This window comes from Lotus japonicus, chromosome 5 (genome assembly GCF_012489685.1).
Source record: "Lotus japonicus ecotype B-129 chromosome 5, LjGifu_v1.2".
Taxonomy (NCBI): domain Eukaryota; kingdom Viridiplantae; phylum Streptophyta; class Magnoliopsida; order Fabales; family Fabaceae; genus Lotus; species Lotus japonicus.
The window spans coordinates 45,831,154-45,848,224 of record NC_080045.1 but is presented as its reverse complement, the minus strand read 5'-3'; the positions used below and the strand labels follow the sequence as shown (position 1 = coordinate 45,848,224).

General features: G+C 40.9%; 1 protein-coding gene across 1 annotated transcript; it reads right to left on the bottom strand.

The window, feature by feature from the left end:
• Positions 1–16,160: 16,160 nt before the first annotated feature.
• LOC130718902 (ethylene-responsive transcription factor 1B-like) lies at positions 16,161–17,071 on the bottom strand. The gene has a single exon (XM_057569547.1). It carries the CDS (start codon positions 17,003–17,005, stop codon positions 16,397–16,399), a length of 609 nt encoding a protein of 202 aa, XP_057425530.1. The 5' UTR covers positions 17,006–17,071; the 3' UTR covers positions 16,161–16,396.

The following is a 17,071-nucleotide window of genomic DNA, read 5'->3' as shown; positions in this document are numbered from 1 at the left end:
AAGTACTCATAGTGTCCATAACGGGTTCTGAATGCCGTCTTCTGGATATCCTCGGTCTTGACCCTGATTTGATGATAACCCGACTTCAGGTCGATCTTTGAGAATATTGTAGCTCCTCGCAGTTGATCCATCAAATCATCAATCCTAGGTAACGGATACCTATTCTTGACGGTTACCTTGTTCAATTGTCGGTAGTCGACACATAATCTTGATTTTCCGTCCTTTTTCTTCACCAATAAGACTGGCGCTCCCCAAGGTGAAACGCTTGGTCGTATGAATCCCTTCGACAGAAGATCTTCGAGTTGGGACTTCAGTTCCACTAGCTCCGCAGGTGCCATACGATATGGTGCAATCGAAATCGGCCCTGTTCCCGGTACGATGTCTATAGCAAACTCAATGTCGCGTACAGGCGGCAGTCCAGGTACATCGCCAGGAAAAACATCCGTGAATTCCTTCACCACTGGAATACTGCCAACTTCTGGGTTCCCTTTGCTCTCCAAGCTTAGCAAAACAGAATACTCCTGAGATCCCTCGTTCAAAGCGACGCTGATGTGATTGGCAGATAGATACTCGGAAAGATCCGAATCAGGAAATACCACTCTCTTTCGGTTACAGTCCAAAAGACAATGATAGCGGGACAACCAATCCATTCCTAGGATAACATCTAGGTTCTTAAGAGTTAGGCATACTAGGTTAGCATGGTAGATCCTATTGTTATATGTTATCGGACAATACATGCATGCTGAATTAGCAAGTAGAGTCTTGGCAGGAGTAGCAACTATCAGATCGAAGCTCAAAGCAGTAATAGGAAGTCTTAATCTGATTGCACACCCTCTAGAGATAAAAGAATGTGTTGCACCGGAATCGAAAAGTACGGATAGAAGATTACCGTCAATCTCGCAGTCGCCTCTAATCAGTCCATCGACTCCCTCAGCATCTTCACCATCCATGGTGTAGACTCTCGCCTTCGCAGCAGGACGCTTTCCTCTAGCAGTGTTGACGGTTGGTTTTGCCTTTGGTAGCTTGCACTGTGCAGCAGTATGCCCCGGTTTGTGACAATTGAAGCATTGGGGTCTCGTGACGGGACAATCGCGAGCATAGTGCCCCGGCCTCCCACACTTGTAGCAAGTCAGCTCCCTGTTCTGAGTCTGACTTCCCGAACCACCAGCAGCACCCATCATGGGTCTGTAAGATCCCGAGGCAAACCCTCTACCAGCAGGACGCTGATACGGTCTCTTGTTCTGAAACCTCCCCCTGTTCTGAATATTCTGGGAGCCCGACCTCATCGGCCCTCCAGTTCTAGCCCGGTTCAACCTCCGGTTCTTCATCAGCTCCACTTCCGTGGCTTTCTCCACCAATGATTGGAATCGCATGATTCCCAGCGGCCTCACTGAGTCCTCAATATCCGGCCTCAGTCCATTAACAAAGCGCTTGCACATGTAGCGCTCGTCAAAATGATCATTAAAGAATTGGAAATGCTTCGCCAAAGACTCCAGCTTCGAAGCAAATTCGGGTACAGACATACCTCCCTGACGGAGTGTCAGAAACTGCGCCTCCCTCTCATCCCGGGCACTTGTTGGAAAATACTTTTCCAAGAATGCGGTCCGGAACGAGTTCCAGTTAATCTCTTCATGGTTGGCTTCCATGATTCCCCTGGTGCCCTTCCACCAGTATTCAGCATCTCCTAGCAGAAGATAAGTCGCCATGCCCACCTTGGCACCCTCTACAGTCTGCAGAACGCCGAAAATCTTCTCGATTTCCTGGATCCAGAGATCCGCTGCGTTTGGGTCAGTACCACCAGAGAACTTTGGTGGGTTTTGCCTCCTGAAGTCATTGAGGCCCTTGTTCTGGTCGAGAGTTACCTCTCTTTGACGTTGATGCTGTTCACGTGCTTTTTCAGCAGCACGCCTCATGGCATTATCATTTGCCTGTGCGGTGACGGCTTGGGCCATAATGGCCATCATCTCAGCTAGCTGATTGGTATTCACCATGTTCTGTTAAAGGAAGCAAACAGTCAGTACTCATCATAAGATAGCATCTAGCATCACTATACAATATGAGTAAGCAATAACTTCAATCAATTTTTAAGCGAAAAATCGCTTGCAGACAATCAATTTTCACTCTTTGCAGAGTCACACAACCTAGCACAGAAGACCTATTCCCCAACAACTCCCGAAAGACTCGACCGTGCTCTGATACCACAATGTAACACCCCGATTTCGGTGGCGTCACTTTAGTAACAAAAATAAACTTAATGCGGAAAAACGTGAATATTTTTTTTTTCGATAATAACTAAGACAAGACTGAATTAAATAAAACCCAACAGTAACGATAAACAGAACTAATATACAATATATATAACAGCCCCCGCTGTAAGTAGCTAGCCACGTCACGAGTAAACCTCCAGTGACGGGTAATAATAAAAGTAGCGCCCGTAGGCAATATGTACAAACCACATCTAAAGGTAAGTGTCCGCAACACCGTCCCTCAAAAACTGAGAATAGCTGGCCCATCGGCCTGAAGCAAGACCTCCTAAGTCCAACCAACTCTCTGTGATTCCCATAAGGAAACCACACAAAAAGCTATAGGCGGAACTACCCTGTCCCCTAAAGAAGCAAATGAAGCAAGACTGTCAGAGCTAAACTCTACTCCTGCACTAATCCTAACTCGAGGAGCTCATACCAACACTCAAAACTATGTGCTAGCATGATCGTCGTCTGAATCTGAATCCAGAACAACTAAGTCTACCAACCCTATCCGTCCTCCCCTCGCAACCGCAGTGCGCTCCGATGCTGGACTCACGGGCTTAGGGCCCGAACCCTGATCATCAATGACCGCTACGCTGGGTGCACTAGACCCTGCCGAAGGCACTCCCACTGGCTCCTCCTCTGAGGGATCCTCCTCGTCTGAAGACAACGGTGGTGGTGGTGGTCCTCCAAGTCCTGGTCCACAGTGAACGCCCGGTGGCAAGTTGAAGCTGACAGAGCATCTCCTCAACACTCCTGACCTCAGGAGTCCTCCACTATCTACGTGGTCCTCCATGATACGCCCCGAATACGTCGCTCGATGGCTCGCGGGGTCAACCACCCACGACCCGGGGTCGTCCTGATCGATCATCTCGTACCTAATCCCCCCCGAAGGGTGGACCATTGTGAACCAATCCCCAATGGACATCTGACAAAGGCGTTGTCCGCCAAAACACACACAGAAGACGCGAGGGTCAACTCTAAAGAACTATGTAGATAATAAACCCAATAGGTACAGATAATAAATAGCCACTTAGGCTTATAGCTATAGATGACATCCTAGGGTTGCATATTTCACAATAATATAAACGACAATAAAAACACTTAGCATGTTCCAAATAGGATTAACAAATAACAATCACATTCGACAACTAAATTAGTATGCATGTTGCATGATATGCAATGCAGGTTAACCCAGTCAACCAATATGCATTCCGGAACGGATGGACATCATCGGATCAGTCCTAGCACCAGCCACGGTGGGACCATTTCGGCCCGTGTGCCTCTTACTCCAACAACAACATGTAGTCAGATCAGCATAAAACCCGAAGGCCTGCCATTTCGGTCTGCTACTAAGAGTCACCTAGCAGCGCTCTTACGCGGAAATCCTGGTCTTATAACCAATTTTGGAATCCGCCGTGGTCCGGTATCTCGTGTGTTTAAACCACTTAATGAGTGCATGCAATGCAGTGATTAGCCAAACAACGTCTCCGACCTCACTCGACACGTCGCCACGTGTTCTAGCTAGATTAATGTCTCTAAAAGCTTACCCTAAGGTAAAGTCGATTCTGCGACAAAAGACATTTCTTCACATCAACATAGTAACTCATGATGATCTCCAAATCATCCGACTCATCTCAATCCGATGGTCACAACTGCTCAACGAGCAAAGAGTATCACATACTCGGAAACTAACGGTTTCCCGGACTTATCCCCAGGATAGCCCAACAACACATAGCTGCTCCAACAGCACAAGAGCATCAACATACTCAACACTTCTCAACTTCCTCAACGATTGGATCCAACGACACTTCTCGTTTTCCAAAAACTAAGATTTGCATCCGAAGCTTCCTTTCGAGTTTATTATCTTTAATTGAAGATTTAGAGGTTGTTTAATGTCTTATGAGTTTTTCTTTTAAAAATAATATCCTTTTTAGTCTTATCGCAAATCCTATAAGTTCTCGGGATCTCCAAATCCCCAAATGACTCCAGAGAATGTCTCGATCCATAAACATCATAACAAGGCCCGAATCTCATTCGTCCTATCAAACTTTCTCAAAACTCTCAAAATAAAATCGGCATGACCTGCCCGCTATTCTCACTATACAGAATCTCAGATTTCTTTGCAGAAGCATAATTAACTCATCACAGTCAACAACATGTCATATATCAATACATCTCAGAATAAAACACATAGCACTTAGCATATAAAGCATGCACCACACATCCTAAATTACCCAATTAGCACTTAGCATGTAATTCACTCTCAAAAGCATTCAGTAGATGAATCATCTACATTGTCAGCCGAAGCCTCAGAAAACATTTTCCAATCACACACAATCCAGTGCATAAACAGTAAACAATGTCGAAAGCATCGACCCTAAGCATTAACTAGAGATTCAGTAAGATGCCCTCACCTGTAGGTTCTCCAGAATGATCGTCTAACGCTTCCTCGCAAGCAAAGCCTTGTTCCTCGGGAAACTCTTCAAAAGCACCTTTAGAACAAAACCACATAAATCAATCAAAATCTATCGGAAACTAAGCTATCAATAATTACTAAGGTTACACGAAGTAATCTATACTCAAAGGTACGATAATCTAGCGCGAAAGAACAAGTTTTCGGAAAAGGAAATTTTCCTCCTCCTCCCCCTATAGGCTCGGCCACTTTAGGTAATTAGGAGACTCGATTTTTCTTCGATCAAACTTGGTTCCTATGCTATCATTAGCCGTAACTAAGGGTATTCTGAACTCGGAAAAATTATCGGATCAAAAACTGTCGCAGGGGTATTTTGGTCATGATTTTTAACTTAGAAATTTCAAAACTGAAATCCCAAAAACCAAATTTTGCAGGGACGTCACCAACGACGTTTATGACAACTAATCCTACTAGCACTAAGCTAAGGCGATAGTTTTCAGCCTAAAGGTTGAAGCTTTACTCCAAAAACTCCAAAAATGGGTATTTTAGGCTAAAATTGATTCCGGCGGAATTCCGGCGACATAACGGAAGATCTAATCCGGCAGAAGTGATCTTGGGCACATAAAGAAAAGGTTTAGAATCAGAAATGAAAGATTCGGGATAGTTTTGCAAAAACCCATAAACTATCAGCTCAGAAAAGTCTACAGAAAAGCCATGGAAGAAGCGATCAGAGGTAAGGATTAGCGACTATACCTCGAAACCTTGAAGCAGCAACTAACGGATCAACGATCAAGCAAGTAATGAAGAAAATTCTTCTTCCTTCTTCCTTGGTGAAGCTCGCGGCCTTGAGGAGAGAAAATGGAGGAGTTTTGTGTTTTTTTCTCACTTGTTTGCTATATATAGAAGATGGAAATTCGCGGGAAAATGAAAGTTTCGCGAATCTGATTTTTCCGGCGTCATTCTCCGTGAATTAATAGATATGTTTTGGCAAAAGAATTCCAAAACTATAAAGAGGTCTCCTTGTATTTTTGGCAACTAATGCATAGTCGGTATAAAACTATTTTACCCGATAAGTTGCTTTTTGCATCGAATGTCGGAATGGAAAACTTCCTTCTGAAGAAAGATTGAAATCATCAAGAGAAATGGGTGTACGCGTGTGGAATATTCATTTGAAGCTCTGAATAGAAAAAGTCCCCATAGTCGGGTGATTCTAGGGTTTTGAAATACCAGGGATTCGGTTTCGGCACACTTCCGATGATTGGAATCGGACGTTCGTAGATCCTAGAGTTTCGCCTCGAAATGATTTTGATATATGGAAAAAGAGAAGTTCTAACATTTCTCTGAAGATTTTTGGAATTAACTTCCATCGTGCCTAAAAGTGAAAATTAGCTATATACTAGGGTTTCTGACCTAGGTTTAAGCGTATAACGATCGTGCTATAACTTTTATCGATTCTAATACAATCCTTAAAATTTTCCTGAACTTTCTCCTTCATAAATTTATTTCATTTAATAAACTTTTGTTCAGGTTTCCCTTCGCATTATATCAACCCTAATCGTGAATAAGAAGTTTATTCACTTAGCATAAGTTTAAAAACTTGGGCCTTACAGATTCGACTTGGACAACATTGCTGCAAATGGGTATGACCTTCGTCCTGAAGTTAAAGCTCAAGGCTGGGAAGAATACTTCAACAGGCTTCGTGATCCAGTCTATGTGAAGCTAGTAAAGGAATTCTGGAAACATGCCGGCTGTGATGACACTCAAGTGGTTTCCTACATTGCTGGTAGAAGGATCATCATCACGGAGAAGTCGATTGTTGATCTTCTGGGTGAGCACACTGGCACAGGCTACATATTCCAACTGACGGAATCAAAGGTGAAACCCAGGACCAAGGAAGAAACCAACAAGGCTCTCTACACAAACTATAAGCCTGGCAAGAGTGATTACAAGGTAGTGGAACTTCATCCTACGCCGAGGATTTGGCATAAGATTCTGCTTCACTACATCAATCAGAGACCAAAGGGAAGCTCTCCAGACTACATCAACTTTTGTCAGAAAGTGATGCTGTTCTTCATCCAAGATCGCAAGAAGATCTGCCTTCCCTTGTTCCTGTTCTCTTACCTCAAAGAGTGTATCAGAAAATCCATAACCACTGCTTCTCTAAAGTCTGCCATCAGATACATTCCTTTTGGAAGACTGCTGTCAGACCTCTTCATTGAGAGCAAATTTATAGAAGATCTGATTACAGCAGGATGCACAGAGGATCTGTCGACCGTTGTTGGTGATGTCTTCACCTCCACATCCTTAAAGAAGATGGGATTGATCAAGTCAAAGGTTGCACCTGTTCATGAAGACACCTCTGATGAAATCAGAAAAAGAAGAGTCCCTCTGACAGATTATCCTCTATGGTCCCAAGCAGATGATCCAACTGCCATTTTGTGCTATATAGATGATTTGAGGCAACAAGGTTATGAGATAGATGTGGACGAGTTCTTCAGAACCCTGCCACCAGCTTCAAAGTTTGATTCTCCTCCCAAGAAGAAGAAGAAGAGAAAAATTGTCTTAGAGGAATCCTCTGAAGAGTCTGATCCTTCTGATGGTGTTGATCAGAAGAAGAAGAAGGCTGACAAGCCCAAGAGAAAGCATGAGGAACCCACCAAGCTAGATGCTCCATCTGATGGTGATGATGATGATGTTCCTCCTCCACCAAAGAAGAAAAAGAAGCAAGTGAGAATAGTGGTGAAGCCTACTCGTGTGGAATCAGCTGTTGAAGACTCAAGAGTTGAGGCTCCTGCCAGAGTTACTAGCTCTGCAGTGCGATCATCAAGTAAGTCTGCTGTTACAGATACTGATGATGATTTAAATTCACTTGATGCACTCCCTATTTCTGCACTTCTTACTCGAACTGCCACCCCACTCACTCCTATTCCAGAGTCCCAACCAGCTGAACAAACCACTTCTCCACCCAATTCACCTAGATCTTCATTTTTCCAACCTTCTCACGAAGAAGCTCCTCTTTGGAACATGCTTTAGACGCCAAGACCCTCTGAACCTACCTCACTCATAACCATTCAATACAACCCACAAACCTCTGAACCCATCATCTTAGAACAATCTGGACCTGAAACCCAGAACCTCTGATCACTCTGTCCCCAGAGCATCAGATCGTCAGGTTCGCAAGACAACTGATACAGAAACCACGACTCCCTGTCCCTCTGTATCATTTCCAACAAATGTTGTTGACTCCTCACCCTCAAATAACTCTGAATCTCTTCGCAAATTTGACCAAATAAGGAAAGAAAAAGAGTCTGTCATTCTTGAGTACTATTATACTGTACCTAGCCTAAGGAGATACCCTAGACCTAGACCAAAACGTCTAGTTGACCCAGATCATCCTATACAAGTTGTCCCTCTGAATGCAGCAGACCCTTCATCTCAACCCATCCAACCAGAACCTGTTCAACCAGAACCAGAAAACTCAGTATCTAACCATTCCTCGGTTAGATCTCCAAACCCTGAGGTTGAAACCTCTCAGCCTAACCTTGAGATCAACAACTCAAATGCTCAAACTTTAGATGTTGGTTCTCCTCAAGGTGTTTCTGAAGCCAATAGCAGCAACCACCCCACTTCTCCTGAAACCAATCTCTCCATTGTTCCCTATACATATCTCAAGCCAAACTCCTTTCTTGAGTGCATCAGTGTGTTTAATTATGAAGCATCATTAATAATTCGCAATGTGCAAGGCCACACTGACCTTAGTGAGAATCCTGACTCTATTGCTGAAGAATGGAATCATCTGAGTGATTGGATAATTGCTCAAGTTCCTTTTATGATGAGTCATCTCACAGCTGAAAGGAATCAGAGGATTGAAGCTGCTAGGCAGCGTTTCAACAGAAGAGTGGCTCTGCATGAGCAACAGCTAAGAGTTGAGTTACTTGAAGCTGTTGAGGAAGCCAAAAAGAAGAAAGAACAAGCAGAAGATGCTGCACGCCTAGAAGCTGAACAAAAGCTAGAAGCTCTGAAAGAAGCTGAAAGGTTACAGGCTGAAGTTGAAGCTCTCAGATGTCAAGTTCTTGCACCAGTACCTTTCACAAGTGCTGCCTCTCAATCCACTCCAGCTCCTCACTCTGCTCAGGATGTTCCATCTACTTCGAATCAGCCAAGGTCTTCCAGACTTGACATTTTGGAACAACGTCTCAACACTCATGAGACTCTCATGATTGACATGAATCAAGCACTTCAAGAGCTTCTGCGTCGCACTGCAAAGCCCTAGTTTTAGGACTTCTATCGTTTTTCTTCCTTAATTGTTAATTTTTAGTTTTCTCTTTTATAACTTTATGATATTTGCTTCTTTGTGTTATATTTACTTATTTTTCATCAGTGTTTGTCTCTTTTCTGCATTAATCATAACATATGTTTGAAAACCTTTCTTTATTCATATAAAGATCATAAGCATTACATTACATCATACATATTCATAACCCTAGAATGGAGGATTCTTTCTCATTCTTCTACATTCTTGGCGCTGCTCCACTCTTTCCCTCTCCAGACGATCCAGTGTGTATTCTATGTTGCCGAGCTTGATGCTCAGCTCATTCTTCTCCAGACTGTCCTCCATCGTCTCGAGTCTTTTCTCCACTGCTTCCTTCTCTTCCAGCAGATTCAGCTCCAGCTGGCTCAGCTCCTGAATCTCCTCCACGAAGCAGAGGAACTCCTTCAGATCCTTTTCCAACTCTAGACTAAGATCTTCTTCCAGCAGCACTGTAATTCGCTCATGTATGGTTCTCGAACCATCCGGATGCCTAACATTCAAGAACAAGTCTTCTTCAAAGGCCTTATTCCTGAGCTCCTCTAATGCAATCATGTATGATGCCATTTTCTTATATTTGGAATTGATCGTGTTGTGAAGCTTACTTTGTTCCTACTCGCTTTATATAAGCTTCATCTTCTCTCCGGAAGTTATTGCTCCTACAGTTTCTCGAGGATAAGTCCTTGGTAACTGAAGCTTCTCTTTACTCCCGTGGCCGGTGGTAAACGTTCTACATTCGCATTAATTCCTTTCTTTAATTGCCTTATCTCTTTTTCATGCATCTTTTTATTTCTCCATTTTTTTTGAAACTTAGACCTTCTCTAAGGGGGAGTACCTTGTAATTCAAACTAAGTTTTTCACACCCCATGCTTTTTGCTTATGACAAAAAGGGGGAGTATAACCCAGTTTTTGATGTGTAAGCTGTGTTAGTGTGATTTATTTTTCTTTTGGAGAATTCAAGAGTTCCACCTTTATGACCATAGATGTGTCACTGGGCAAATACAAGGAATACATTTGACTTCTTCTGAAGTGAGTTTAGTTGACTCTGATACCCTACTGTTGACTCTGAATATTTATGCGCTCTGATTATTTCTATTCATCTATGTCATAAGTTTTTCACTCTGAACTCTTATATTATTTAGCTCAGAATCTAGATTTTACTAACGTTTTCATTAAGTCTTAGATTCAGGGGGAACTAAGCTCAGAATCAGAATGAGCAGAATAAACCATTCACATCAGGATAAGTCTAATTCTATTTCTCTAAACTCTGAGTGAATTCAGTTTATTGTTTAAGAATTGTTCATCAAAATACTTGGTTTTGTCATCATCAAAAAGGGGGAGATTGTAAGATCAAGTTTTGATCGAGTAGTACAACTCTACGTTTTGATGATTCCAAGTTAACATTTTAGTATGAACAATTCTGGTACTCTAACGTGTTTTTCTGAGTGTGCTGTTTACAGGCTCTGACCTTAATATTATCTCACACAAATCAGAAGCACTGTACTTAAGAATGACCTAAGCAACGCTTTTGCAATCTCTATGTTCAATCTGAACAATAGAAAAGCTTCAGAAGATCTGAAGTTAATCAAGCTCTGATGTGGACTCAACTCACTTGAAGTTCTGAAGATCCAGACGTTCTGACAACCCAGACACTCTGAAGGTTCAGATGTTCTGATGGTGTAGAAGACTCTGAAGATCCAGAAGCTGAAAAGTGGAGACTCTGAAGTCCAGAAGCAAAATGGCTTTGAAGACCAAGTACTTCCCTCTGAGTTTAGAATCAGAAGATACAACGGTCAGAGGATCCATGCTTCCCTCTGACTCTGATCAACAAGCTTCACAAGTTCCAATACGAAGCATTCCTCTGATCAGAAGTCTACAAGGTTAAAGGTCAAGTAACTATCCAAAGTCTACAAGGTTAAAGGTCAAGTCTTCAGATGTACTATCCTGACGACCTAACCTAACATTCTCAGCCACAACAGAAGCTGGAAATTCCAGATCTGCCCTCCAACGGTAGCATTCCCATGCAGCGTTCAAACCCTAATCCTTGGAGTATAAATAGAGGCTGAAGATTGAAAGATGCGGTTGGAAGAATCTCACACGCGCAAGCTATATTCAAATCTTCTAAGCATTCTTTCTTCATTGAATTCATTGTGTTTACTACAAGCTTTTGAGAAGCAATTCCTTTGTAAACAATCTTTCTTAAACAGTTGTTTAGTTTACCTTTAGGAGATCAAGGTTGATCGGATCCTAGAGAAGACTAAGAGAGTGAATCTTAGTGTGAGCTAAGTCAGTGTATTGTTAGTCACTTGTAGGTTTCAAGTGCAGTTGTAACAATTATCTGATTAGTGGATTGCCTTCATTCTAAGAAGGAAGAAATCACCTTAACGGGTGGACTGGACTAGCTTGAGTGATTCTTCAAGTGAACCAGGATAAAATCCTTGTGTGCTTTTCTATCTCTTATCTTAAGAACTTTATTTGTCTCGAAAGATTTGTTAAAATCTTAAGGTGGAAGCTTTATTCTGAAAACGTTATTCAAACCCCCCCTTTCTACCGTTTTTCATACCTTCATCATAAGTAGGAAAGAACTCTCTGAATCCTTCAGCTTAATCTTCCGCGACTATGCCAAGCGCCAACGGATCCATGGGGGATTAACTTATCCAAAGCAATGTGTATATTGACCTATTAATTAGTATGAGATTTGATTCAATAGCTTGAGTGAACACATTGGCTAAAATTGAGTTGAAATCTGCTTCTCTTCGTAGTCCCCAACTCAATTTTATGGTGCCGAAGCTTTCTCTGCGGATTGGTTGGAGAAAAGCTAGTTGATCAGACACCTTCATATCTATCATCTATCAGTCTTCTAAAGTTTCCCTGCTTGGTAGCAAATCCCACTCGTTGGATTCTCTTATACTCACTATATATGCTTCGCATTACCTTGTGACTTTCTACTTATGGACCAAAACTGTTATTTGTTTCATACTTGAAATGAAATAAAAGGAAAGTCATGTGGATTCCTGGAGCTGCTATCTTGATTTTGATCCTTGAAAATCTAAATTTTGGGGACTATGTTATGTCATAAATAAATAAAAACATTCATCCACTTTTACTCACTAAGGGTTACTCTATCACACGCATCCCAGCTTATCTCATTTCTTCCACAAAGGTGCCCTTGACTCTTGTCTCTTAAATATGTTCAAATCTTGAGCTTGTCCTTAATTACCTTCCTATCACTTATGCCTCCTCCCAAGAAGTAACTACTTTTTCCTTTCTCCTGCTCCTTGAAGCTTTTGCATAAACATGAATACCGCCTGTAGCGAGCGCCTTTTAGCCTCAAAGAGACCAGTAGGGTTCCAAATCCAATTGATTTCAAAAATGGCCTAAAAAAAGCCAGCCAAGCTGATACGATAAGATTGAATTCTTACTTAATATGCTTAATATAGTGATAACCCCAATTGTACTGACCTGCATATATCTCTACTCCATCAATTAGAACTAGTTATTCCGCAGCCTTTATCCCTCGTCCCTGCGACTTCCACCTTATTTCGTAGCCTCTAATGGTATTTTGTTTGGGATCTTCAGAAGTATGCCTCTTCTCTCTTGTTTTTGGATTAGCCCGATTGACCCCTATTCAATGCAGTTGATGTCTTGTTTTGGGCTTCCTGGATAGCCACACTATATGAAACCATGGAAAATCGAATAAGTTGTGACTATAAGAGCGCTGTTAAAAATGATAAATGTTTTCCGCTTAGAAGCCTTTTATATTTTTTGTGAATTTTGGGTCTTAAGAGCTTTTATATGGCCTTTAAAGCTTTTACACATTTTTTATGCTGATTTTTTTGAAAGAGGAAATATTTATATAAAGAAGCACTCCAAGGAGCATAAAGCCACAGGGAAGTAAAAGGTACAACAAAAGGGGCATAGCTCGAGAATAGAGTACATCAATCAGAAGAAATAGATGGAAAGCAAGCCAGACGAGCAAAAGAAAAAGATAGACAAAATAAGGAACCTTCCCTCCCCATAAAACGCGAAACCAGTCAGAAATAGCAGAGCCTTATAAACCTGCTGGCTTGCACACACGAAAGCAAGACCCAATACAAGATCAAAACATCATTAGGCAGTAGACAATCCCATTGTCTGCTTGGGATCCATGTAATTTGGGAGGTGGAAGATGTGTTGCGCTATTCCCTGAAGTGCTGAACCTATTGGTTTTTATGTTGCAAATCCTTAGTCTGTTGTTGGATGAGTTTCAAGTGTCTCTTTTGTATTATTTGGCCTCCTCTGTTTTTTGTATTCTTTTTTTCTTTCTTTATTCTCTCTTTTGTATTAGGTTAGGGCACCCCTAGTGCCCTCATTTAATACAATTAATTTTGTTGAGCGAAAAAAAAGGGCAGTAGACAACATCAATGGGACAGACTGCAGAACTTGAAAGGAAAAAATCCGAGCTCAAGAGACAAATTCAGTAGTGGTTAAGCTCTATATATCACAACCTAGTTTTGCCAGGTGGTTTTCTATAGTGTTAGCTTATTTGTAAATGTTGAATACCCCAATGCACCCTACCTCAAGCATTAGCATATCTATCTGATTGAGCTAGTTTAGAAGTTTCCAAGGCCTATTAGATTTATTCATGACCTACCCAACTGCAAAAGTCGAATCACTTTCCATAATAACATGACTTAGGGAGTGGTTTTAACATAACAGCAATGCATCTAGGATGACTTTTACCTCCGCAACATAAGCCCAATTTCTTATGCTGATTGTATCAGCTTGTAGTGTGCATGCTTTTTCTTTTTGAAAGGCCAATATATTAATAGGGAGCACAAAGGGTGCCCATCCCAAAGAGATAAATACAAGAACGTTAAACAAAACAAATAGTTAAGTCAAATACAATGACTACAAACATTACACCCAAGTACCCAAATTCGACCCTATTCTCCCCAGAATAAAACAGCTTCCCTTTCGTTAGCATTTTCCAAGTCTTTACTGCCATCCATGTTTAGCAACCATTATCCATCATAAGTTTTCAGCAGGCTGCAATACAGATCCATGGTTCCCTATCCCAATCATAAAATGTGAACTTAAAATTCTGCAACAGAGATTTAAGCCAAACCCAAGCTCTCATTTTTATCAACTCCAAAACAGTTTCCATATCCACTTGTCCCCCTTTAAACGCAATTGAATTTATGTGCAGCCAAATACTCCAAATTACCGAAAGCCAAATTGTTCTCCCACACTGCATTTGATTTTTAATTTTCCCCCAAAATTCATGTTGTAGTAAATGAGATTCACAATTCAAAGGCAACACTGTTGTAACCCCCAACCATTGGTAACATAACATCCAGACTCTATATGAAAACAAGCATCCAAAGAAAACATGGGATACCTTTTCTATAGATTGAGAGCACAAAAAACAGCAACCGACCCATTGGTATTATTTTGTGACAGCACCCCTCTCTTTAACAGATTGCTCAAAGTAGGTACCCTTCCATGAGCAACTTTCCATGCGAGAGCTACCACCTTAGACGGTGCCAAGCATTTCCAAATAATCTTGAAGAATCTGCTTCCATCACCACGTGTTAGCTGGACTATATATGCTGATCTGACACTGTACGCACCCTCAGGATCTCCCAACCATCTCCAGTTGTCATGCTTATCTTTAGCAATATGAACTGTAGAGATATCCTGCATAAGAGCATTAAATAAAGGCTTTTCATGATCAAAAAAGTCCTTCGTCCATCGAAACTTCCACTCTCAACCAGCCATTCCCCAACACCCCATACTCGCTACAGCAACGTCCCGACATGTCAAATAGCCTTTTGTATTTCTGTTTTAAGCACACCCCACTAGCCCAAATATCCCCCCAAAAACCCACACTCCTACCATCTCCCACCACTCGCTTCAGATTTTTTTTAAACCACTCTCCCTTCTCACTACAATCTCCCACCTTTCCTATATCCCTCCACCAAATCAAACCTTTGCTAAATAGTTTTCCCCTTCAACCCGCATCTCCTCACCATACTTAGAACGCAACACACTCCTTCATCGACTATCTCCCTCCCTGAATAACCGCCATTTCCATTTCCCCAATAAACCCCTATTAAATATGAGCATATCCTTCTCCTAGTGTGCATGCTTGTTCTCCATTCTTGTTGTAAACTCCTAGGGAGTTTTTCTTTTTAAAAGTAAACCACAAATTCATTAAATGCCAACCAACAATAAAGTCATTACATCAGAAATAACCATAGGAATAGCGGCATCAGGAACCTCCTCAGCTCATACCAAATTGGCTCCTAGGGAGTTATTATCATATGTTTTAAGTGTGGTTTTACGACCCTTTGAATTTTAAACCAAATTCGTTTGAAAAAATATAATTTTTATTTTCTACATTTGAAAAATTAAAATCTATTTTCAATATTTTTAATTTTCCTTTCTCTTTCTTCATTTTCAGTTCTAAATTATATATTTATGGTATGTTTGGTTTGGAAAATATATAATGACATTATGAGAAGTTGAGTTTTTCATCTAACATTATTCTTTCTCATCTTGTCTATAAAAAATATATTCTTTCTCATCTTAACTTTAATCAAATTTAATTTTTCTGTATTTATTATTATGTAATCTGGTTATAGCTGCTATGATTCGTTTTTTTGGGTTATAATATAGGTGTTTTTTTTTGTATATGAATAAAAATCTCAGGTGGTTATTTTCGTAGTATTATTAAAAAAAAGCCACATCAGGTGTGCTTATATTAAAGCAATAAAGCTTCTCAGTCCGTACGTATTATTAACTCTCTTTAGGGATTTCTCACATGTTTGGGAGTCAACCGTATTGGTTCTACACTTCTACTTTCTAGGTTCAGAACTTTAATTCGAACATTTTTATATTGGGCAATTGCTGTTTAAGGAAAATTCATGTGCCGAGTGTGCACATGGTACCATTGTAGTTGATGCAAATAAAGGAATAATTGATAAAAACTTATGATTCAGGGTTCGAACCATGAGAAGAGACTAATTTTTTTTTTATCAGAGTGAAAGAACTAATTTACTAACATTTTTCTATAAATTAAAAAAAAAAAAAACATGTTCACATTAGAATTGTTGATCATAGTTTGTATGGGGTTGATTAATCCCAATTAGTATAAGAGCTAGAATCCAAAAAAGAATTATTAGACAAATAGATTAAAGGAGACATAAGGGGTGTTTTAACCTGTTACATCTAAGAACCAAGGAACATACAAAAGAGGAATTATAGTACAAATAGTAATCTAGCTTGCAAATTAAACCACAAACCACGTGCTAAGCCAATAGCTAACAGCTATTATCCCCAATTTTGTCTGCCCATTATCATCCATCATCGTCCTGCCAAGATCTGATTGCAGGGAAAAGGGGGGGAGAAGGGGAGAAAAGTAATCATAATTCATAAATAGGTTTACTTTGAGTAGCTAGGACTTGCAGTTTGATCAGATATGTCTAGAAGTTGCTCAAGATATTCAACTCCCAAGTCCTGTAACACCAACACATTTTGAGGCTCTGCAGATTCCTTTACCCCTTGACTCAATTGAGCTTTAGATGACAGTTTTCTTTTGGTGCAGTTCAGCTCCTTGAGTGCAAGTGCAGGTGAACACCCTTTGTCACAATCATATTCCATCTCTTGCAAAGATTCTTTCACCTTTTCCACCGAAAAATTGAGAACAGCATTGCTACCTCTCATGGAAAATGCAGCTTGATCATAAGCCAAAGCAGCATCCTTAGCACTTTCAAATGTTCCGAGCCAGACCCTCGTCCCATTCCGCGTTGTATCTCTGATTTCAGCAGCATATTTCCCCCATGGCCTTTTCCTCACACCTATATATGGCCTTTCCTTATTTCTCTGATTAGCTTCAATATTCTTCTGCGCCAATTGTTTTCGCTCGTTGTTGTTTTCTTCTGTTGGTGCCTGTGAAAATGTGGAGAAATCAACCATATCGAAGGAAAGAAAATCATGAACAGGATCATCAAATTCAATATGATTATTTCTAAAAGATGATTCGAACATCATTGTTTGTGATGGCTGTTCGTTCTACAGCATTTCCCAAGTTGGTTTCTGAAACAATTGGAAATGAAA

Coding starts and splice junctions, on each gene's coding strand:
- LOC130718902 (XM_057569547.1), bottom strand. CDS start 17,005: ATGATGTTCGAATCATCTTTTAGAAATAATCATATTGAATTTGATGAT.